Source organism: Dunckerocampus dactyliophorus, chromosome 18 (assembly GCF_027744805.1).
Source record: "Dunckerocampus dactyliophorus isolate RoL2022-P2 chromosome 18, RoL_Ddac_1.1, whole genome shotgun sequence".
Classification (NCBI taxonomy): domain Eukaryota; kingdom Metazoa; phylum Chordata; class Actinopteri; order Syngnathiformes; family Syngnathidae; genus Dunckerocampus; species Dunckerocampus dactyliophorus.
This window is the reverse complement of record NC_072836.1, coordinates 176,994-200,432: the sequence shown is the minus strand read 5'-3', so window position 1 is coordinate 200,432 and position 23,439 is coordinate 176,994. Positions and strand designations below refer to the sequence as shown.

The window sequence follows — 23,439 nt, the reverse complement described above, 5'->3', positions numbered from 1 at the left end:
GGATTTCATTGACGGTCTTCGTTGCAGCTCCGGGTAGCATGCTTCCTGGTACCTGCCCCACGCGGATTCCATCCCATTGATGTATACTGTATATTTGTGAAATGATGCTCTGCCTCCTGAAGTAAGAGGTTTGTGATGAAATCCAATTTATTGAAGTCATACTAAGTGTAAAAGAAGATTCCACAGCAATGACATTGATTACAAGTGAATAAGTGAATAAGAAAACAAATAAGTTGGTCATGTGGTGCTAGGCTAATTCTTATATTCTAACTAAAAAGTCCAGCAGTTTAACTAACTGTGGGAAAAACTATCAAGTATTGTTTTATGGTGAGATCAGATTAGATTAGACAAGGCCTGATTTGGTATGGAATCAATGGAATGGAAGAGTAGATGGAGATCTGCTTCCACAGCCACTGAGGTTCATGAGGACCGTATTAGCAGACAATTCAATACTTGTGATGAAAAAGTAGAGTTTAGTCAGCAGTAGAATGCAACAGAAAAGTCCATGAGTACTCCAGCTGTGTCCAGAGGAGACATTAAGTGAGCTGCAGAGCTGGTGGAGGTGTGCTAGAAGCACTGTCCTGGTCAACTGGAGCCTCTGGGAAGGTTGCTATACTATCCATACTATCAGCGCTGTTGCTGCTGCAGTTGGGATTCAGGCTCTTGTTGCTCGCTGCTTCCAAAAGAGGATCTGCCTTCACAGAGGCAGACAAAGATGCCTCACACGCTGGAGCTGCTGGACAGTGGGAATCTGAAGAAGCTTCACCAGGTGCTGCTCCATCTGGAAAACAAGAGGAGGAACAAGCACATGTTTATCCTGAAGACGATTCTATACTTGACACTTTCAGGAACATCTTGGGAAGGAGCCACTTGGTAGGAAGGATCTATCATATCACATATATCATATTTAATATGAAAGGCATGTTGAGATTGCTTGGAAATACTTTTAGGAAGAACATGAATGGAAAGGAAATGCAAGACATCTTCCATGTAAACCTGCCAAAATACTACGGTATGTACATTCATGAAAAACACATCCACTACTGATACCTGTCAACTTGAAAGCATAATGTGGAGAAGTATTCATGTGTCTAAAGGCAAACAACATCAACTACCCATATGAACCATGAACTATGATATAGTATATTACAGTAGTAACATTGCAGTGAAACTGTGTCTATGATATAGTAGTAGTAAGTAGTAGTGTTGCAGTGGGAAGGTGTACAGAGCAGTGTATTAGAAGAGTAACCTGTCTCCATGGGCGTTAACTTGTCTTGGGCCTCTGAGGCAGGGTTAGCAGTGTTGCTGTGAAGGTTTTGGTTTGCAGCCGTCTCTTGAGGATGTTGAGCTTGCTTCACGGCCTTCTGTGCCTCCTGAGCCGCCTCACGTTCCTTCTCCTCCGCCCGCCGTCTGGCAGCCTCATCCGCTGCTGCCATCTCAGCTGCCAGCTTGTCCATGTCCACCTCAACCTTCTGACTGCACAGCTGCAAAGTCAAAAGGAAGCACGTTGGGCATAGGAAAGTACTTGTTGCAGAGTGGAGCAGCACAAACATCAAATGTAAAGCCTGCTGTACGTCACCTGGACACATTCTTAGCATTCATCCAATGGATTATTGACTATTGATTACTACCGGTACATCATTTCATATCAACATACACAAGATTTACTTACTTCTGTGTCAATCAAGTCAATTCCTCCCAACAAACTCAAAGACCAATTCAGAAAACAAGAATTGTTGTGAAGCTGCTTCATCTTCCAGAAGGTAAAGTAAAGAATATATATTCATAGAAACACTGACATTTATTAGCTGTTTTGCTACCATGACGTGACGTGTGAGGCCGCACGGTGGCCGAGTGGTTAGCATGTTGGCCACATAGTCAGGAGATGGGGAAGAAGATCTGGGCTTGAATCTCCGCTTGGGCACCTCTATGTGGAGTTTGCATGTTCTCCCCATGCGTGTGTGGGTTTTCTCCGGGTACTCCGGTTTCCTCCCACATTCCAAAAACATGCATGTTAGCTTCATTGGAGACTCTAAATTGTCCATAGGTATGAATGTGAGAGTGAATGGTTGTTTGTCTATATGTGCCCTGCCATTGGCTGGCCACCAGTCCAGGGTGTACCCCGCCTCTTGCCCAAAGTCAGCTGGGAGAGGCTCCAGCCCCGTGAGCCCATTGAGGATAAGCGGCATAGAAAATGAGTGATTGTTTTGAATGCTAAAAGGCAGATAGTGATATTTTCATAGCTTCATTCATAGATGAAATATACAAGAAGAAGAGTTGAATTGGAATATAATTGTTACATGCATTTAAAATCATCTTTCATTGCATGTCTATGTCTATATGGATGTGTATGTGTCTATATGTCTATGTCTGTATGGATGTGTATGTGTCTATATGTCTACGTCTGTATGGATGTATATGTGTCTATACGTCTATGTCTGTATGGATGTGTATGTGTCTATATGTCTACGTCTGTATGGATGTGTATGTGTCTATACGTCTATGTCTGTATGGATGTATGTGTCTATACGTCTATGTCTGTATGGATGTTTATGTGTCTATATGTCTGTATGGATGTTTATGTGTCTATATGTCTGTCTATGTCTGTATGGATGTGTATGTGTCTATAGGTCTATGTCTGTATGGATGTGTATGTGTCTATATGTCTACGCCTGTATGGATGTATATGTGTCTATTCGTCTATATCTGTATGGATGTGTATGTGTCTATATGTCTGTATGGATGTGTATGTGTCTATATGTCTATGTCTGTATGGATGTGTATGTGTCTATGTGTGGATGTGTGGATGTGGATGTCTATGTGTATGTGCATTGGCAGAGTAAAGATGTGAGTAGCTTATGTGTGTGTGCTTTTATTATGACAGGAAATAGTTACGGCATGATTACAGCAGAGCGAAGACGTAAAGAAGGTTTGTTGTTGTACCCGCTTAAGTTCAGTGTTGAATGAGTCCGTGGTCTCCAGGAAGCGTCTTTTCTTGTCTTGATGACGATCCTCAATTTGCAAAAGTTCAGCCTCCAGTTTTCTCTGAAATACAAGCCAAGAAAATTGCACATGAGCAGCAGAGATGATGGCGGTCGAAGGTAAGGCACCAGGGCCAGGGATGGCTTGTGCTCAAGGCTTTGAGCGAGAAGGAGTTCAAGTTAGTGGAGAGCTTAAAGAAAGTGAATCATGGAGTCTCACAGTCAATTCCACTTTTGCTGGTGTGGTGTTGCGTGGTATGGTAGGTGTAAAGTGTTGCATGACAGATCAAGTTTAAGAGCAGCTCATGTATAGAAAGAATGAAATGTTTCATCACTTCTTCTTATTCAAGTTGCCAGAACGTGTCAGCAGCTACTAGCCTGAGCCAGTTGAGCAGCAGTTGCACCTACCTGGTGCACCATGAGAGACTGAACCTGCCGCTTCAGGACTTGCATGCGTGCTGTGGTGACCACCGAGCGTACATCAGGCAACACGATCTCACTGAGGATATCACTGATGAGCCTGTGGTTCCTCTGGAAACGAGCAGCTGCAGTGTGTTTGACTGAAAAGCCGTCGTCATAATCTGGACAAACAACAGCAGTGATGAGCACTACCTCACACAGGAATTTACTTTTACACTCAAGCTAAAAACTCTTACTATCAATAGTTACTTCACTCATGTTTCTCTCGGCATTGTATTTGTCTCCCGCTGTGTCCCTACGCACTGCCGCCTTTCCATTCTTGGAAGCAGATGCATCTTCTTCCGTGACGGAGCACCGCGGCCGTCTTGTTTACGTGTGTGTTCCAGAGCGAAATAAGATGTGAGCCTCTTCATCACATACACAAGAATGGAGAGGCAACAGTGCGCAGGGATACGGTGGGGGACAAGTAACACCGAGCAATTTGTGACATCAAATTTTTTTGAGGAGGCATTTCTGTGATGCACACGTACTCTTTTGAACAGGCATTGTTTCTTTACTTAAATGACCCAGCAACTAAGCAGAACACCCCCCCCCCCCCCCCCCCCCCCACTTTCCATCATTTGGGTGAGCTTGTGTGTATGACACAGCATTCTACTGCCTGCAATTCCTTTTTCTTCAAAAACTTGCCATCGGGGTCCTCGGCAGGTTGAATACTCATGTACGGCTCTCCCTTATCAATTCGACTTTGCCTCTGCCTGCTCTCCTCCTCCAATGCCGCCTCAGCGCGGTTCTTGGCGTTCACGTACGCCAGGTAGGCTGGAGAGTTGTGGTACGCCTTCAAGGAGTCATTATACTCGATCTACAAATAAGAAAGAACAATAAATGGTGAGCTACACATTCTCCTACAAATACTCAAGTTGTCATGATTTGGTCTACATTGAAATGATGGTTAAAGCTAGCCTGCTGTTACAAAACACTTTCCTAAGGATCAAGAAAGCATCACTGAATATTACAGTATGGTATTTGGTATGGAATGAGCAGATACTCTCCCAAACATTTGAAGACAAAGTAAAGGCATAAAGGTGAAGAAGGTATAAAGTCATTTAGGCTTCTTACCTTCTCAGCCTCATATTCATTGAGGTAATCTTGCTTCTCTTCATCAGTCAGGTCTCTCCACATCCCACCAATAATCTTGCCAATCTCCCACAGCTTCAAGTCCGGGTTGGACGCCTTCACCTGGTCCCAGACCTTGTCAGGGCGCGCGCAGATGGAAATGCACACGCACACATGCCAACAAAATGTCATTACAAGTCAAGTGCCAATCATAAACATGTTTACAGAAGTCTAAATATTTAAATACCCAAAGGCGTGTTTCCATAGACTAGTCGGTGTCCTGAAGATACTTTATTTATAAACTAAGTGTGTTTCTACACTACATCATCCATGCTTCCATAGACTAGTCACTGTCCTGAAGATGCAACTTTATTTGAATAAACTGAGTGCCAATTACGTTGGATAATGAAGACGAGAATATTGTGAGATGACCTAACGATACATTTTCTCCTCCGTGAGTTGAACTGCTGCTTGTATGTCAAAATCAACTATGTGCTGATTTCAGTATCAATTAGCCATGCCATGCTTGGACCACATTGTGATCATCATCACTGTAAGGCTAGATGAATATGCACAGCCCTTCATCATATACTGTAGATATACAGTATTTATGTTTACATATCCTATCAGCCTAATAGTAGAGTCTGCTACAACACTTCAAACCATGAAACATTCAGTGCCTCACTGTTATTCCACCTTTCATTACTGATATGAAGCTATGTTCTTTAGTCAATGCACAGCTTCTAAAGCTTTCCTAGCCGCTGAAAATGAGACATGCATGGTGACATATGACCACATTCTATCACAGCAAGCATCCTTGCTGCCATCCAAATCATACTGTGTATTAAAAAATGAATACGTAAGCCAAAGTGCCTTCTTGGATAAACACTGACAGGCCAATGACCACCTGCAAAATCTATTATGTATAAAAACCAAGACAGCTTTTAGTTTTGAGAGGTTTTTTTACAATATGTTTTATTGTGATTGTAGTTTGCTGTATGGTGTTTGGATATTTTCCTCAATGAGGTAACACCTTCAACATATAAGCTACACTAATGCAAACTACTAGCACAATAACTGTTTCAATTCAGAGGGAAGTTCAGCAAAGACCAAGATAAACATGGCCTCCTCCAGGGTGTCCATGCAGTGGTGAAGACGTCACTGGTTGGCAGTTTCCATGCTCTGTAACCTTTGGCGTGATGAAAGGACAAGCAGTAAAAGCAGACACCTGGGATGGGTGTCTTACCTTCCTGCTTACCTTCCGGCTGTAACGCATGTAAGGCATCAGCGGTTTGTCTGGAGGTTTGGGAGGCTTTGGGACAGTGATGCCTGAGAGGTTCTGCAGAGGGAAGAGAAAACCAACATGAGCATAAAAACATTCTAAGCTTTGACACACAAATGGAAGTACACTGTAGATGCTCCACTTAGTGTCCACGTTGCACAACTGCTTTTCATCAACCTGAGGCGGCATGGTTTCCCAGAGCAAAGGTCAGGGTCCATTTCTCTTGGCTCACAGATGAAGTCATCAGTGCACACATTGTTTGACAGCAATATGGTTTTGCTGAGACACTGTTTTGCAACGATAAACCATGCCTCTTTCTTTTGGAGTAAGTTGGAGCTTCTCTCATGAGTTCCCCTACCATTATATTAGGAACAGCCCCCTATGGAGGAGTGATGGCATTTATTCAATCAGTGGCTCTCAACTGGTGGGTCACATTCAGCTTCACAAATGCATCATTCCAAGTGCATCATAAGAAATAAATCAAACATGTTCCAGTCCATCATCTCTGCAAGTGACACTGGAGCAGAGATATAGAGAGCAAGAGAGCTACAGTATCTGAAGCTTCAAATCCCTTACTTGAAACACTCAGCCTTTAATTGCCCCATGATAAATTCATAGTCAATTTCATAAACCCATTCATTTCTACCATGCCAACTTTTATGACCCTGCCTCTTAAAAGAATCGGAATCAAAACGAGGCATCAAAAAGAGGAATCAAAATCCGAACCTGATTCGTTCAAATTCAAAGAATGCACAATCCTAACAGTTACACCACGAAAGTTAGGGGGTAAGTGAGAGATTCGTATGTTAGCCTGACCAAATGTTCTGTGTCTGAACATATTTGACTTTTATCAGAATATCCCTGATTTAGGTAGTAGCCTAGTCCACTTGGCGTTTGTGGTATGGATTACATTGCAGGCAATTGGTACCGTCTGTCAAACATTTGCAGCATTTTTCCAAACGCTGGCTTTTTAACTGTATTAAAGAGCAGCTTTTCTTTTGTGATAGAGCAAAGTACACTTTCTGTAAATGTACTTTCCCCCCCACATGGGAAAACTGGGTTGGGTTGTTATGTTCTCCGTGGGCAAGTTTGTTGTGTTGCTACCACTTTTAAACAAATTGGGCATACTCTACCTATCCATCCATCCATCGGCTCATCCATGTTGATGGGCTCACCTTGCTCATTCGGTTTGAAGCTGAAATATTCCCACATTGGGGCTGTGGCATCTGGCTTTGCAAGCAGCTTTTTTCCTCCTAATTTCTACTACTGTTACCTTGCATTGCTCCTCACAAGGCTACACTCCTTTGCTGTGTGTATGCCAGCGGCCACGCCTCCCCCCCCCCAACACAGACAAAGCAACTGCATGACTGACAAGAGGTCTCACTCTGTTCATGCCGTTGTTCTCTGGGCACATATGCGCAGAGTGAACCCTCATCCTGCCTGTTTGGAGGCGAGAGACAAGGAACACAGACACGCATGCACATGGCAATATTTTGCGGCTGGCAAAATTGATTTTCATTTACTGTGTTATTCATTTATTTATTGATTTATTATTTTTGAGAAATGTCAACATATTTTAATCTGCTGCCACACCTACTGAACCCCAATTGATTCTGCAAGCTTATTAGAACTAATTTACCCTGCTGGAGCCTGCGGAGCTCCCTCCCAGTCTGAGGTTGTTGTAGGCCAGATGGCTGTAAGGGTTGTAGCCCACAAAGCCTGGGGTGGAAGGCATTTGCTGATGGAAGACAAATGAGACAAAACACATGAAAAATGGCTCACATACAAGGAGAAAGAAATAAAAACGGAAGAGGGAAAAAAACACACATGGGCCATAATAGAATGCAAAATACAAGAATAAGAAAACCAAACCAAAAAAAAAACAAAAAACATCCACCTCTCTCCTAAAGTCAATCAAAACTGAGCATTAGCTTGTAAAAACCACAGCTCTTAGACAATTTACATCCAATGAATAACACGCACTATGGATACAGTAACTCTTAAGGGTCACATCTTCTCAAAGAATAATACTGTAAAATAATCATACAAAGAATAATAGTGGAAAAATGACAAATCAGGAATTTAGATACACATCATGGGAATGAATGTCATATCAGTTTGGGGCCTTTAGTGATTCATGCATACCTTTATTTCTGGGGTGGGATGGTTAAACGTACATGTTCAACATCTCAATTAGGTGTGCATGATTGAGGAATTATGTCGTTATACTGATAACATTAAAAAATAGCTCTGACAGCTGATCATTAAAAAACACTCCAATGAGGCGAGATTACTCATACTTTCGTGCAGTTGGGTGCTTGTGACGTGTGCTTACAAACAAACGTGACGTCCACGGAGTGAGATTTCTTCACTGAAGAAGTCAGACAAAAACATTTGGTGTGCGAGTGGCACCAAATGTTGTGCAAACTATTCACCATGAGGGAAAAACCATGGCGCTTCAACACATCAGACCTTATAGGCCACCTGAAACATCAGAATCGCTCAGGGACCGGGCCTTGTTCCTATGGCCACAGCGCTTGATAGGTGCAAACGGAGACAACCCAATGGATTGGTCTAGAGAAGCAGGAAGTTATCCGTACTGGTATCAGCTCGGAAACAAATATCTTGCATCCCGAATTTAAATTGTGTTGGAAATGTCTGCAATTTGCTGTGCTTGCCAACTAGGCTTTCCAAAAATATATTTTTTTACCTTTATTTCATCTTTCTTCTCTGTTGAAATAACGCTCCCATTACAAATATGCACTGCTGGTCTCTCATCCGCACACACGTGAACATCATCCATTTTAATTTGGATTGAGAACTGCTGTCAATTTGTGTTTTAGTGGTCGTGTCAAGCTGCATATTGCCACTGTGGGAGTTGGGCCACAGCATGAAAGTACATTAGCTTGATTCCCCAGAGATGTCATGTTGGTCTTTATGTTGATTCTATTCTAACACCAACCATCAATGCACTACAAATGTTCCAATTCTCAACCATCCACAATCCATATGTACAGTACATATGGGCACATGCAAATAGAATATAAACCATAGTAATACACCAGCAAAGTCCACAATTCAAGTTAATGAGTGCGTCTGATACGTTTGTGTTCTCTGACCCGGAACACCACAGTGCTCAATCATCACCATTTTCAATAATAATAATAGTTTAATACATAACTCTACCTGTTAGCCCTCCTCATTAACACATTATAATGGGACTCTTCTCTGGGAAGCTCCCCTATTTTCCAGAAAAGGTTCCTTAATTTAACATGCAAATGTTGCCCAGTATGTCCACAGTATCCATAAAAATGAAAGGCACATGCGTCATGTCCAATTACACAAATTAGACGATGACCTACCACCACAGATAGATTACAATCCCATGGGAAACTGACATTCTAGCATTTGAAATGGGGAACCTGTCAGTTGTTGATGTTCTAGGTATAATACCTCCAGCTTTAACAAAGAAAGACAGAAGAGTTGATCTTTTGTGTATCAATAAAGTATCTATTGACCATAAAGTGGAAAAATATAGCACTTACAGTAGTTGGGACAGGAGGGGGGGCTGGGGCATATGATGGTCGTTCTGCAAAAGAAATACAAACCAAATCCATTTCATTTGCATAAATACTATATTAATCATAAAAGGACGGTCCTGTACGTATCTCAATTGGGTTCATTTAGGAAGGATAGCAAATGCTACATGTAAAACTGCTTAGCTTGTGTGTAAACCGCATTCATGAGTCTTAAAAGAAACAAAACAACTGTAGATGCTTGCACGTGATTCTCCCATGATTCTTACCGTAAATAATACAATGAATGTGCATGGTGGCCAATTATGCAATGTAAGATGAAGAGGCGTCATGTCACGTATTCAAAGAGTCTTCTTTTGAATGTTATTAAACAGGGAGGTTGATATTTGTTCATAGACTTTGATTATTTCATCTTGTGTAGCTTGAATGTGTGTAAACATGCTTGCTGTGTATTCATATGAATATACCACATACCATCCATGCAACATTTATCTGCTTTAGCATCATTACATACACCTTCTATCTGGGCGAATCCTCCTTTAGTACCCAAGTCCAACACCATCTAAAGAAGGAGTTCTCAAAAGGCTGCTTTCATCCACATTTATGCAATCATTCTTTTTATTTTTACTGCAAGAGTGGCTAATGGATGTGTATGAATACATATTCAAGGTCTTGGGCATCCACAAAACCATTCCAATAGTTGACATATGGTGAAAGTGGACTTTATAAAGCTATGTTTTGATACAGTATGTAAGATGAGCTCGGTCACCCAGTGCGGGACAGTATAATGTTAAGCGGTAAATACAATAAAATAAACACGATAGTTTTGAAACTTGTGATGCATCAATAACAAAAGGATGAACTCTAATGCTTGTATAAAAAAAAATGAAAAAAGTACATTGCAAAATAAAAACTTACAACTACTGACGGGCATGTAATTTAAGAAAATTCATGAAATGAATCAACTTTTGTTTACTTACTAGACATCGTGGCTGCGACACAGGCGACCTTTTCCAGTGAACCTGAATGACATAAAGAGAGATAGACGACATCCAAGATGATTTGAATAATGTTTCATCCAATAAATAAAGTAATTTTCATTCCAAATGAATGATATGGCCTGGTCTCCAAAACGGAATGCTACGACGAGACGACGAAAGTACATCCATCAATCTCTACAAACATATCACATAAAATATTCGATACATTTGGTATTTCAGAAATAAAACAGGGAGATTCGTTTAATGCAAGATTTTCAAACAATGAAGGTGAAAAAAATAAAGATAACATACTCAGGCCTTTGTTCTCTCCAATGTAGTGTGCTGCTGTGCTTCTGTTTTTCTTCTTCTTCTTCTTTTCTTTCTCTTGAAGACTGAATAAGCGCCTCCATGCGGTCTGTAGTGGTTACTGCATTATCTTACAGTCAAACTAATTGGTGTGCGAAGTTTTTTACAGCGACTGAGCACACTGAAAATATCACTTTGATATCTTCTACTTTTTTTCAATTACACACACTAAATAGGATTCAATGTACAGTGCTTAAAGTGATTTATTAAACAATTACAGTACTTTATAAAAATGGTATTATTTATTTGGCAAATAAAAAAAATATGCAGTCATCTTTTAGCATGTGAAGCCTGAAATGCTGCAATGCCGTAACTTCTCGTTTATATTGGCGCCCCACACAAAAAACAATCATACACCTTATTATTATTACTTGCATTGATTGGCGCGTGGCATTGCTAAAGTAAAGTAAAGACTAAAGTAATGTTTACAAATGCTTGGAAATCAAATTTAAAAAATCTGCCTAATATTATAACACTACAAGGTTCTCCTATTGAACGTTGTCAACCTATAAGTACCTTGGATTTTTGCTTGATGAAGCACTTTCTTTTGCCCCGCATATTCAGCAGCTGGCAAAAAAATTAAAAGTAAAATTGGGTTTCCTTTTCAGAATAAAATCATGCCTTTCTTTTGCTGCCAAAAAGAAGTTGGTGTCTGCAGCATTCTTATCAATGTTGGATTATGGTGACATTTTATACATGCATGCGCCAGCTAAGGCCTTACACGCCTTTGATACTGTTTACCACGGTGCTTTAAGGTTCATTACAAACCTAAAATCCTTCACACATCATTGTGTTCTTTATGATAATGTCGGCTGGTCTTCCTTGTCTTTACGCAGGCTGAAACATTGGTACCTCTTTGTATATAAAGCTATGCTCGGACTGCTGCCTAGGTATATATGTGATTATATTTTGACAGAGATACTGATCGCTATAACTTGAGATCTGAAGACTTTATCGTGTTGACTGTTCAAAGAGTCAACTCAGAACAAGGAAAAAAGGCATTCAGTTATGTTGCACTATATTGTTGGAATAAAATCCAATCTGACTTGAAGCTGGATCAGTTGGTCTCAATTTACTCTTTTGAGAGACTTTTAAATGTTTGGGTTGAGAAATTATCATGCTGTAAATGCTTTGCCTGATTACTTTTATTACCTTGTATTTTTATTGTTTTATTTTTTATTATTATGTGTGTACGAATGTCTGATGTAACCTGTAAATTGTGCTGCCTCTTGGCCAGGACACTCTTGAAAAAGAGATTTTTAATCTCAATGAGGTTCTCCTGGTTAAATAAAGGATAAATAAAAATTTTTAAAAAAAATCGTACTGTAGTAGCTTTTGCAGCCATTGGTTGCCCAAACAAAACCAAAAGGAACGAGTTCTTTGGATACATTTCTTTGGAAATGTATCAGAGTAAAAGTATACATCCATTCATTTTCTATATCGCTTCTCCTCATTAGGGTCGCGGGGGCATGCTGGAGCCTATCCCAGCTGACTTCGGGCGACAGGCAGGTACACCCTGGACTGGTGGCCAGCCAATGGCAGGGCGCATATAGACAAACAACAATTCACACTCACATTCATACCTATTAGAATACCAATTTAGAATCACCAATTAACCTAACATGCATGTTTTTGGAATAGTCAAATTGCAAAAATTTATAAACGATAAATACGCCGTCAGTGTAAAAGTCTTGTTTGTTCCAACACCGCATACGACACGCGTTGATGAAAACTCCACTTCAGACGGTGGCGCTCATGTGACTAAAAGTTACTTCACGAAACACACCACTCAAAAAAACAATGTGAAGAAGAAGAAGTAGACGAAGAAGAAAAATAAGAAGAAGACGAAGACGAAGACGAGGGCAATCATCTCACGAGATTTCAGATTGTGTTGATCTCGTTTTATCTCAGAGCGTCACTAGCATCAATATCAGGCAATATCATCGATATCTTCAATAGCAGGTACCGGCTAACATGTTTATTTCTTGCTTGCTTGTCGGATGGAGAAATGAGTTATGTACATATGTTAAGTTAGCATATTGTACATTATTATGGAGAACATTAGCTCACTGTTTGGGAGCTCTTTGTTTGGATGTCCGCCTGCTGTGGAGGCAGCATGTTGGACAAAAACACATCCCATAAATATGATGTAGATGTCGTATCATATCAAATGTAATACACGTTTAGTGCACAACACGAACGTCATTTCTTCAATTCAAATAAATGCCTTCCATTTCTTTTAAGAACATAAATGGTCAGAATCGTATTGAATTTAGTTTGTATGCACAAATCCTGTTCAGCTTGTTCAAGTGCCTAAAGTCTGGATATTCTATATATTCTGTGTGTGTTCTGTATAATCATCATCATCATATCATCATCATATCATTAAAATAATATAAACAAATGATATGATACTAATACAAATTGTCTGCAATCTAATGTTTGTAAAAATGTGTTTTAGTGTCAGGTATTGACACTGTCATGATCTCTTGATGGCAAAGGCAAAAAAGCTTTCTCTCTTTGATGGTGGTGGGATTGTTGAGCTGCATAAGCAAGGCCTCTTGCAGTGCGCCATTGCTGCTGAGATTGAACACAGTAAGACAGTCATTTCAAACATCCTGAGGTTTGTGGAACAAAAAAGTAAAGTGGTAGACCCAAAAAACTGAGCCAGAGGATCCCAGTGGCTGTCCGTCAAGACACGGGACCAACCTGGGCCCAAATGAAGGTTGTTACTGGTGCAGTTCAATGACCATCAGACGCCATCTGCCAGAGAAGACTTTTAGAAGCAAAAACTTCTTCAAAGGCCTTGTCAGACATTGAAAGGTGGAAGAAAGTTTTATTCTCTGATGAGAAAAAAATGTAAGCTTGACTGACGGTCCTGATGGCTTCCAACATCACTTGCATGAGAAGGAGAAAAGAGAGGATTTTTTTTTTTTTTAAATAAGGGCTATTGTTTTATTGTAAAAAAGAATAGTGATAGAATATAGCCCAGAGCATTTGTATGTTGATGTTTTATTCCATTGCGTTTCCTGACTAAATAAATATTACCATCATGTCTTTAACAGTTACTTGCCTGTTGGAAGCAATGAGTGACAATACTGCCAGCTCAACCACCGCCAATGACCTTGACCTCATCTATCTGAAGGGCATTATGGAGAGTCCTCTGGTGTGGTACATGCATACGCACCTTCATTTATTTCTACTTCTACATGATTCATGATATATGACACACCTTGCACTTTACTAGCCTTCTCAGTATTGATTGCTTCAGCCATTTAGTGCAGTCAGTCTGCTGCCAAAGAGACACTACTAGCTGCAGTCAGTCTGCTGCCAAAGAGACACTATCACCATCACTAGCCACAAGCTGATTGGACTTGGCCTACACAAATTGAAAGACATTGTAGAAGTTTGACTGCTGCTTTGAGTAACACTTACCACACCTGATGACATGAGAGGAAACCCAAGATCGTGTGTGTGTGTGTGTGTGTGTGTGTGTGTGTGTGTGTGTGTGTTAGGAGGAAGAGGAGAACATGGAGCATGTGCATTTGTCCCCAGTGAGGAAGAACAATGTAGAACTTCTCCAGGAAATTCTCAGTGATCTTGACCCTTTCACGCACTCCTCTGATGCTGCTGCTGAGCTGTGCCACCTACTCACACAACCACATTTTCAGGTGTGGAATCATCTTCCTAAACATATCTACAGTATAGGTATATCTATATGTATTACCTATAGCATCCTCCTAAACATATCTACAGTATATGTATATCTATATGTATTACCTATAGCATCCTCCTAAACATATCTATATGTATATCTATATGTATTACCTATAGCATCCTCCTAAACATATCTATATGTATATCTATATGTATTACCTATAGCATCCTCCTAAACATATCTATATGTATATCTATATGTATTACCTATACCATCCTCCTGAAAATATCTATATGTATTACCTATACCATCCTCCTAAACATATTCATATGTATTACCTATGGACACACAGAACACTACTCTACTACATACTTCTACACGCATGATACACGCACGGTACATGCATGATACACTGGCTGCCTACATGAAAAAGGATTGCAGTAAGCATGAGCAACATGGAAGGAGACTGCTGAAAGTACTCATGTTTATTAAAAATAGAAGTGTTATAAAAAGTGGAAGGTCAGTGGGAAGCTCTTACACTTTTCCCAGTCTGCCATCATCAACACAAGGTCAGTGCCACAGTGGACAGAAAAAAATGATGTGACGTTGCAGAAGGTCGTGGAAACGATGACGATGCCGTAATCAAAGCTGAAAGCTCTCCAAGCAAATATCACATCACGTACCGGGTCACCTTTTGTTCTGGCCATTTTACAAACACACTGGGAGAAACTTCATTCCCTGGTGACGTAGTAGCTTGAAGCCCTGACAAGAATATCTACACTACATCATCTTATGCTAGCTTTATGAGAACATTAAAAACATCAGATGAAATATATGAACTAGGATATGAGCAAACGTGTGACCTTTTTAACTCCTTGTTGTGATGTTGTCAGTCTTTACTAGAGACTCATGATTCAGTTGCGTCCAACGGGAATGGAAGCCCTCCTCCCAGCCCATGTGACTTCATGACTCATGACCACAAAGATCAAGATGGACACCTCCACAAATTCCAGCCGCCGCCTGATGCAGTGCGCATGGTGGGCATCCGCAAAGTGGCAGGAGAACATCTGGTAAGCACCTTTATGCTTCACGCCTGCCTGTCTTATCAGTATACACATCCATATATCTCCTACGCATGGATTAGCACCACACAGCACACACCAGTGACATCAATGACAAACAATATGAATATCATTGCTGCAACTCAGAAATCCATCAGCTGTCATCAGTGACAACAACTCATATATATTTACATTTACATCACAAAACAACCCAAAAAATGGAAAGCGCTGCATGCACCATGTTTATAGCGAAATGTACAGTAAGAGCATTCAGTTTAAAAATGGACCGCACTTGATGGCAGACGTGTTTCTATGCAAGCATAAGAGTATGAAATATAAAGATGGTATGAAATGGAAGGCACTTCATACATCAGGTTTCTATACAAACATCCATCCACCCATCTTCTACGCTGGTTATCCTCATTAGGGTCACGGGTATGCTGGAGCCTATCCCAGCTGACTTTGGGCGACAGGTGGGGTACACCCTGGACTGGTGGCCAGCCAATGGCAGGGCACATATAGACAAACAACCATTCACACTCACATTCATACCTATGGACAATTTAGAGTCGCTAGTTAACCTAGAATGCATCTTTTTGGAATGTGGGAGGAAACCGGAGTACCCGGAGAAAACCCATACACGCACGGGGAGAACATGCAAACCCCACACAGAAATGCCCAACGGATTCGAACCCAGATCTTCCCCATCTCCTGGCTGTGTGACCAACAAGCGGCCCTCTATGCAAACATAAGAGTATGAAATATAAAGATGGTATGAAATGGAAGGATGGAATGCATTAGATGGTGTAGTAAAAAGATGAGATGTGAGCAGATGAAGGTGTCAAGAGTAGAAAGGAACGGTGAGTAAGAAGGTATGTTTGCTTGTTTTCAGGGTGTGACATTCAAGGTGGAGGGGGGTGAGCTGGTGATAGCGCGTATCCTTCATGGAGGGATGATAGACCAGCAAGGATTGCTGCGTATCGGAGATATCATCAAGGAGGTGGATGCTCTTTCTCTCCCTTTCCCTTCCAAACATTAATCTTCATTCTGGAGATGTGATTGCATTCATTCTACATTTACATTTCTACAGCATTGCAGCTCGTTCACACGTCTGTCTTATACCAACTTGGGCATCTTTCATTCATTCTTTCCAAAAGCTCCAACTAAAGTTTCATTCTAGTCGCTTACAAAGTTCACTTCAACTTTACTGTAAACCTCAGCAGCAGGTACAATCACCATTACACACACTGGACCACCTCGCTTCCTGTCGCGTGTCACCCTTAAGTCATTCCCCCTGCAACCTGTGTTAGCTAGGAACCTGACATTACAGTCCTATTGGAACAGACGCTACCTTGCTACCACTTCTTTCTTTCTATTCATTCTAGTCGTCTTTCTCACCTTCTTTAGCAAACCTCTGATACTTGCATGTTTCATTCAAAAACACACATTCCTCTAACACTGATAAATATGCAATACACCTGAACACCTCTTTAGCATTTGCTTGTGTGTGTGTTCTAACAACAAATAAACCACACATACACACACACACAATAAAGATGGTGATAGGATCCCTGTTGGGAATCTGCCTGTAGTGTCAATCCATCCATCTTCTAAGCCGCTTATCCTCACTAGGGTCATGGGTATGCTGGAGCCTATCCCAGCTACCTTTGGGCGAGAGGCGGGGTACACCCTGGACTGTTGTCCAGCCAATGGCAGGGCACATATAGACAAACAATCACATTCATACCTATGGACAATTTAGAGTTTCCAATGAAGCTAACATGCATGTTTTTGGAATGTGGGAGGAAACGGGAGTACCCAGAGAAAATGCCTGTCGTGTCTGAACTGTAAAAGAGTTCCCAGAGACTGAGTCAGGTGAGGTCGAGGGGCGTTATTGAAGGAGTGCATGTACTGTAAATATGTTGCTGGATGTTGTGTTGGAAGGTGAATGGGCGAGATGTAGGACAGGATCCAAGGGTTCTGCAGGAGGAGCTCCAAGCAGCCAGTGGAAGTGTGGTTCTGAAGATCCTCCCCAGCTACCATGAAACTAACCCCCCAAGACAGGTAAAGACCCAATTTCGACTCAATCCTTGGAAAAGATGTTATTGCAAACCTGATTTCTTTGTAGAAATAGAAAGCTATGAAACATGTCCAAGCCTATAGCGTATATATCATCATATATCATCATATGTATCAGCTCATGACATGCTCATGTGTGATTATTATGCTTTTTTTTTACATCAAATATCTACTTTTCAGGTGTCCAACTATTTTACAACCATTTCCAAAAGATTGCTTCACGTATCATCTTGCCATAAATAATAATATATTACGTATATGATATAAATAATAATACTAATAAAGTGAAGAAAATGTTGGTTTGGATGCAGACTGGAGAGACATGAAGTTGTAAAAAAACAAACAAAAATATGCAAAATCACAACCTTAATAAGAACGTCGTAAAGAAAATGCAAAAAAAAAGGCTGAAAAACATAAACTAATAATAAACTCTACCTGTCCAACGATGCAGATACTATGACACACATACACATACATACATACACATAGATCTACATAGATAGATAGAGTGTATTAAGCAAGGTAATAATTACCATGAACGTGTGTGTTTTTTAGATGTTCTTTAAGTGCCACTACTACTACGATCCAACCACGGATAATCTGATTCCCTGCAAGGAGGCTGGATTGAGCTTCAGGGCAGGAGACATCTTACACATCGTCAACCAGGACGATGTCAACTGGTGGCAGGTGATGTACAAACAGCAGGTCGTGCTGTACTTTTACATTCCTTTCCCAACGTACAGTACATATCATAGTAGGCGGTTAATTGGTTTGATAGATAAGTGAATTTCCGCCAAGTAGGATTCCTTATTTATACAGTAAATGGAATATGATTAGAGCCCTCTAGACATGAAATAACACCCCTATAGTCGCCTTTACACTCCTAGTACTCCTATTATTTCATTACAGTGTACAATTTTTATTTACATGAGATTGATTTTAGTGTGTTTCTTCAAAAAAGGGGAAGAATATGAAAGTTGAATGTTGGCGTGTGAAAAATACTTCACAGCATCATATGATACATCATGTGATCCTTCTGGCAAATCAACACACCCTGCGTGTGCGTGTGCTTGTGTGTGTGTGTTATTCAGGCACGTCATGTGGAGGGCGGGCCTGCAGGATTGATTCCCAGTCAAATGTTGGAGGAGAAGAGAAAAGCGTTTGTCAAGAGAGACGTGGAACTCATTCCTGCAGGTAGGCAAACAATGTTGGGCAACATTGAAAAAGAATAATAGCAGCATCAACAATTTGACATATTTGGAAGATGGACACAAAGGAAATACTGTACGTATTTCATTCAATACAAAAGGTGATTTCCAAGTCCAGTCCATTTAATGCATGCAAAGAGACATGTGGCCACATTTCATTCTCATCACCGTTTTCATCAAAGTGGACTCCACCCGGGACCTCACAGGGTGTCCCAACTATCCATCTTCCTCACAAACCTTCTACTTTGAAAGTAGCATGTGCTCATAAATGTTCTTATTCTTGGTATTCTTATGAATATTCATATCTGCTGTACTCTTCAATGCATTCAGTGTACTGTTCAATGTATTGTAGTATTTTTACACATGTTTATTCCCGACTGATATTTTTCCTTGCCTGTTTATTGTTGCAGGAAATTTGTGCACAGGTGTCGGCGTGAAAAGGAAGAAAAAAATGATGTACGTGACCACAAAAAACGCAGGTACGTGCAAAGCATATCTGTTCTTACCCTGGGAATTCTTTTCTTTCTTCTACTTTTACTGCTCTTCAACCCACGCTTTTTTATTCCACAACAAAAAATCTCCTCAATATTAGGACATTTTACCAGCATGAACATCATTCCAGCCTCATTTCTTATTCCTTATTTCTTATTCTTACTGTTTACTGTCGTCTACACTTCCGCTCCCTCCCTTACTGCTTACAGTCTTTCTTACAGCTTTTAACCGAAACATTGTCACAAACGTGTACACACATGCACGTGTACGCAACACACACGCATACAAAACACAGGCATGCATGCACAGCCAAATGCAATGCGATTGCTCCTCTGCAGTAATCTTGCACAAGGTTTGCTATTGTAAAGCAATAAATACAAAGAGTCCAAAATAATCCACAAAGTTGTAATAAAGCCGGGTCATTTGATGATCACTGTGATTGCTCCTCCACATGCAGGTGATGAATGGTGAAGATGAGCATGTGGAGCCAGAGATGACATGCTGTCCTAGTTTCCTAGTGGTGACTTTGATGTGGAATGTTTTTCTTTTCTTTTCTTTTTCCTTGTCAGACTTTGACAGACATGAGATCCTGCTGTATGAGGAGGTGGCCAAGGTGCCCCCCTTCAAGCGCAAAACTCTCATTCTGGTCGGTGCCCAAGGTGTAGGAAGACGACGTCTGAAGAACATGCTTCTCCTGAGGGATCCGCATCTGTTTGGAACCACCATTCCATGTATAGCATCCATCATGGACTACACACACACGCTGTACCTTTCAGTCATATACAGTATCTATACAGATAATACTGTACAGTATATACCTCTATCTTAGTACACACATACAGATGTACCTTTCAGTCATATACAGTATCTATACAGATAATACTGTACAGTATATACCTCTATCTTAGTACACACATACAGATGTACCTCTCAGTCATATACAGTATCTATACAGATAATACTGTATAGTATATACCTCTATCTTAGTACACACATACAGATGTACCTCTCAGTCATATACAGTATCTATACAGATAATACTGTACAGTATATACCTCTATCTTAGTACACACATACAGATGTACCTCTCAGTCATATACAGTATCTATACAGATAATACTGTACAGTATATACCTCTATCTTAGTACACACATACAGATGTACCTCTCAGTCATATACAGTATCTATACAGATAATACTGTATAGTATATACCTCTATCTTAGTACACACATACAGTATATCCATCATCCATCCATCCATTTTCTATGCTGTTTATCCTCATTTGGGTCACGGGGGTATGCTGCAGCCTATACACATACAGTATACGGTATGTCTTAGTGATATCTAATATCTAGCTATATACTGTAGATAATACATCTCATGTACTTGTAGTACATGAATACTTCAACTACACACACCACATTCATCTCAAGCAAGGTTGGTCAAACTGTGGCTGGACTTAATCCCTAAACAACGTAACACATTCTGTACACATCATTTACTATTTAACGTGTGTGTGTGTGCGTGTGTGTTGGGTGCACGTGCGGGTGCGCATGTGTCCAGATACCTCCAGAAAGCCCAAAAAAGGAGAGCGTGAGAGTCGGACGTATGCGTTTACAAGCCGCAGCAAGATGGATGCTGACATCAAGAACGGTTGCTATTTGGAGTACGGAGAATGTGACGGCAGTTTGTACGGAATCAAGATGGACTCCATACACGAGGTGGTGGAGGCAGGACGAGTTTGCATTCTGGATGCACACCCTCAGGTACGCAAAAATACAAGTACCTGAAGAAAATACTGTATAATGTAAGCAAGGAAAGACGGTTTAAGAGTAGAGTACCGTGGAGGTGGTGGACTTAGCAGAGACACGCGCAAACATTGTCCTTGTTTGGGACGTTCATGTGCTTACCTGTCTGCTGTACAACCTGGAGAGACATTTACAGTATTTACATCCTCCTGTACCTCACAGTACTTACATACTCCTTTACCTCACAGTACTTACATACTCCTGTACCTCACAGTACTTACATACTCCTTTACCTCACAGTACTTACATACTCCTGTACCTCACAGTACTTACATACTCCTTTACCTCACAGTACTTACATACTCCTGTACCTCACAGTACTTACATACTCCTTTACCTCACAGTACTTACATACTGCTTTACCTCACAGTACTTACATACTACTTTACCTCATATACACATCCATGTATTCACTACTTCATATACACATCCATGTTTTCACTACTTCATACACACATCCATGTATTCACTACTTCATACACACATCCATGTTTTCACTACTTCATACACACATCCATGCATTCACTACTTCATACACACATCCATGTATTCACTACTTCATATACACATCCATGTATTCACTACTTCATATACACATCCATGTATTCACTACTTTATACACACATCTATGTATTCACTACTTTATACACACATCTATGTATTCACTACTTCATATACACATCCATGTATTCACTACTTCATACACACATCCATGTATTCACTACTTCATATACACATCCATGTATTCACTACTTCATACACACATCCATGTATTCACTACTTCATATCCATGTAATCTATGCCATCATGTACAATGAATGTGTGCATGTATTTTAGTCCCTCAAAGTGCTGAGGACATCAGAGTTTTTGCCCTTCGTGGTGTTCCTTCAGTCTCCAGACTTGGAGGCCCTGAAGGCAAAGCATCAGTCCAGTGTGGAGGCAGATGTTTCCTCTAAAGTCCTCTCAGTAAGTCACACTTTCTATTTACAAACATTTGCATGGCATGAATTGAAACGGCCTTTTATTATTATCACAGATGGGTAATCAGCATCTGATTATGCCACACCTGTGAGGTGCTGCTCACTAGCACACATGCATTTAGCACACATTCAGCATTTAGCAAACATTTAGGACGCATTTAGCACACCCTTAGCATTTAGTACACATTTAGCATTTAGCGCACCTTTGGCATTTAGCAGACATTTACCATTTAGCACACCTTTAGCATTTAGCACACCTTTAACATTTAGCACACCCTTAGCATTTAGTACACATTCATAATTTAGCACACATTTAGCATTTAGCACACATTTAGAATTTGGACACATTTGTCAACAACATATGAGAGAGAGGTAGGACTTTTGTGCAGAAAGAAAAAGTTGTCATCTTTGAGTTTGAGCAAAAAGAAGAGTGAGTTTTGTAGCTGGACGGATGGATGTTTAGCTTGGTGGTGTGTAGTGATTGGAATGTGGTGTTGTGTGTTGTCGATGGCAGGATGAGGAGTTGCAGAGAACGTGTGAGGAAAGTTCTAGAATCCAAGCGGCTTATGGTCATTACTTTGACTTCAGCATCCAAAACAACAACCTGGATGAAACCTACTGTCAAGTCAAAGCTGCCCTGGAAATGGTCTCGAAAACCCACCAGTGGGTTCCTGTCACCTGGGTGTTCTAGAGGAACCAGGTGGAAAATGAAGGATGGCTTCTTCTGCTGGTTGGCTTGCATTTCCTACAGCATGCTTTTCTGCTGTGGTGACGAAAGTCTCCACGTGCAGAACAGCGAACGTGGATCCAAACCAGAGTGCCAAACCACGAGTGTGAACACGAAAGCACACACTGAAAGCGTTTCATTCATTTCTATTTGATGCGTTGAATGAAGATGAGTTTGGAAAAGGGCAGTAAGTATTTTTTACCATTTATTGGTTGGCTTTGATTTTAGAAGAAAACAAGGAAAGAATTCACTTCATTGCAAGAAAAACCTGCTGTCTTTCTGTCATTAATTTGTGAATGAATGAATTGTTATGATTTTATGATGTATTTTTTATAAGAACTGTTATTTATTGTGTGATTGTGTTGCATTGGCCAATTAAAGCATCCCAATTGTTAAATGGATTGAAAATGAGCTTTCTTTCTTTTGGAAATGACACACTGCCATTTCGGGGACTCCTAGCCCGGCTAGTCACATGACTTGTCACATGACAAGCACTCCTAAATGTTTGCTATAGACATGACTTGGGGAGTAGATGAGTTGAATGAAGTAAAACACTGCTTTTAAGTGAAGAAACTCCTGTCATCTTGCACATAACAGCTTAGACTTCCGGGTTTGGTTTTCCTTTTTTTCCCTTGAGATTTCCTTTTGTTGTCCTCTTATTTTGTCATATCAATTTCCTGTTTTGCGTGATTTTGAGTAATGATGGAAGTGGCTCCTCTGAATTTTTTGTTGTCTTAAATTAACTTA

At 40.6% G+C, this 23,439-nt stretch overlaps 2 protein-coding genes across 5 annotated transcripts; one reads left to right on the top strand and one right to left on the bottom strand.

Moving 5' to 3' along the window:
• Positions 1–122: 122 nt before the first annotated feature.
• On the bottom strand, positions 123–10,735 carry smarce1 (SWI/SNF related, matrix associated, actin dependent regulator of chromatin, subfamily e, member 1). Of its 2 annotated transcripts, none has more exons than XM_054759297.1 (11): positions 10,625–10,735; positions 10,313–10,354; positions 9,342–9,385; positions 7,436–7,534; positions 5,761–5,853; positions 4,518–4,649; positions 4,089–4,260; positions 3,390–3,562; positions 2,944–3,045; positions 1,250–1,484; positions 123–781 (listed from the first exon to the last, which is right to left on the bottom strand). In XM_054759297.1, exons 2-11 carry the CDS (start codon positions 10,317–10,319, stop codon positions 537–539), a joined length of 1,302 nt encoding a protein of 433 aa, XP_054615272.1. In that variant the 5' UTR covers positions 10,320–10,354; positions 10,625–10,735; the 3' UTR covers positions 123–536. The 2 variants fall into 2 exon arrangements, with proteins under 2 accessions (XP_054615272.1, XP_054615274.1); XM_054759299.1 differs by having other exon boundaries at positions 5,773–5,853.
• A 1,759-nt stretch (positions 10,736–12,494) lies between these two features.
• Positions 12,495–23,089, top strand: LOC129171662 (MAGUK p55 subfamily member 2-like). Of its 3 annotated transcripts, none has more exons than XM_054760539.1 (13): positions 12,495–12,640; positions 13,744–13,844; positions 14,194–14,349; positions 15,230–15,406; positions 16,290–16,397; positions 17,342–17,461; positions 18,032–18,163; positions 18,568–18,670; positions 19,095–19,163; positions 19,746–19,907; positions 20,741–20,943; positions 21,823–21,951; positions 22,554–23,089. In XM_054760539.1, the coding sequence occupies exons 2-13, from the start codon at positions 13,764–13,766 to the stop codon at positions 22,575–22,577; spliced, it is 1,464 nt and encodes a 487-aa protein (XP_054616514.1). In that variant the 5' UTR covers positions 12,495–12,640; positions 13,744–13,763; the 3' UTR covers positions 22,578–23,089. The 3 variants fall into 3 exon arrangements, with proteins under 3 accessions (XP_054616514.1, XP_054616511.1, XP_054616513.1); XM_054760536.1 differs by having other exon boundaries at positions 22,480–23,089; XM_054760538.1 differs by having other exon boundaries at positions 12,598–12,640; positions 13,744–13,849; positions 22,480–23,089.
• Positions 23,090–23,439: the final 350 nt, after the last annotated feature.

Bases quoted from the DNA above. Each gene is read 5' to 3' on its own strand.
- smarce1 (XM_054759297.1), bottom strand. The intron at 3,046-3,389 runs GTAGGTGCAACT...CTTGTATTTCAG, and splicing joins AGTCTCTCATGGTGCACCAG to AGAAAACTGGAGGCTGAACT. The intron at 1,485-2,943 runs GTACAACAACAA...TTGACTTTGCAG, and splicing joins TCAACACTGAACTTAAGCGG to CTGTGCAGTCAGAAGGTTGA.
- LOC129171662 (XM_054760536.1), top strand. From the start codon at position 13,764: ATGAGTGACAATACTGCCAGCTCAACCACCGCCAATGACCTTGACCTC. The intron at 16,398-17,341 runs GTGGATGCTCTT...TTGTGTTGGAAG, and splicing joins TCGGAGATATCATCAAGGAG to GTGAATGGGCGAGATGTAGG. The intron at 19,908-20,740 runs GTATAGCATCCA...GCATGTGTCCAG, and splicing joins GTTTGGAACCACCATTCCAT to ATACCTCCAGAAAGCCCAAA.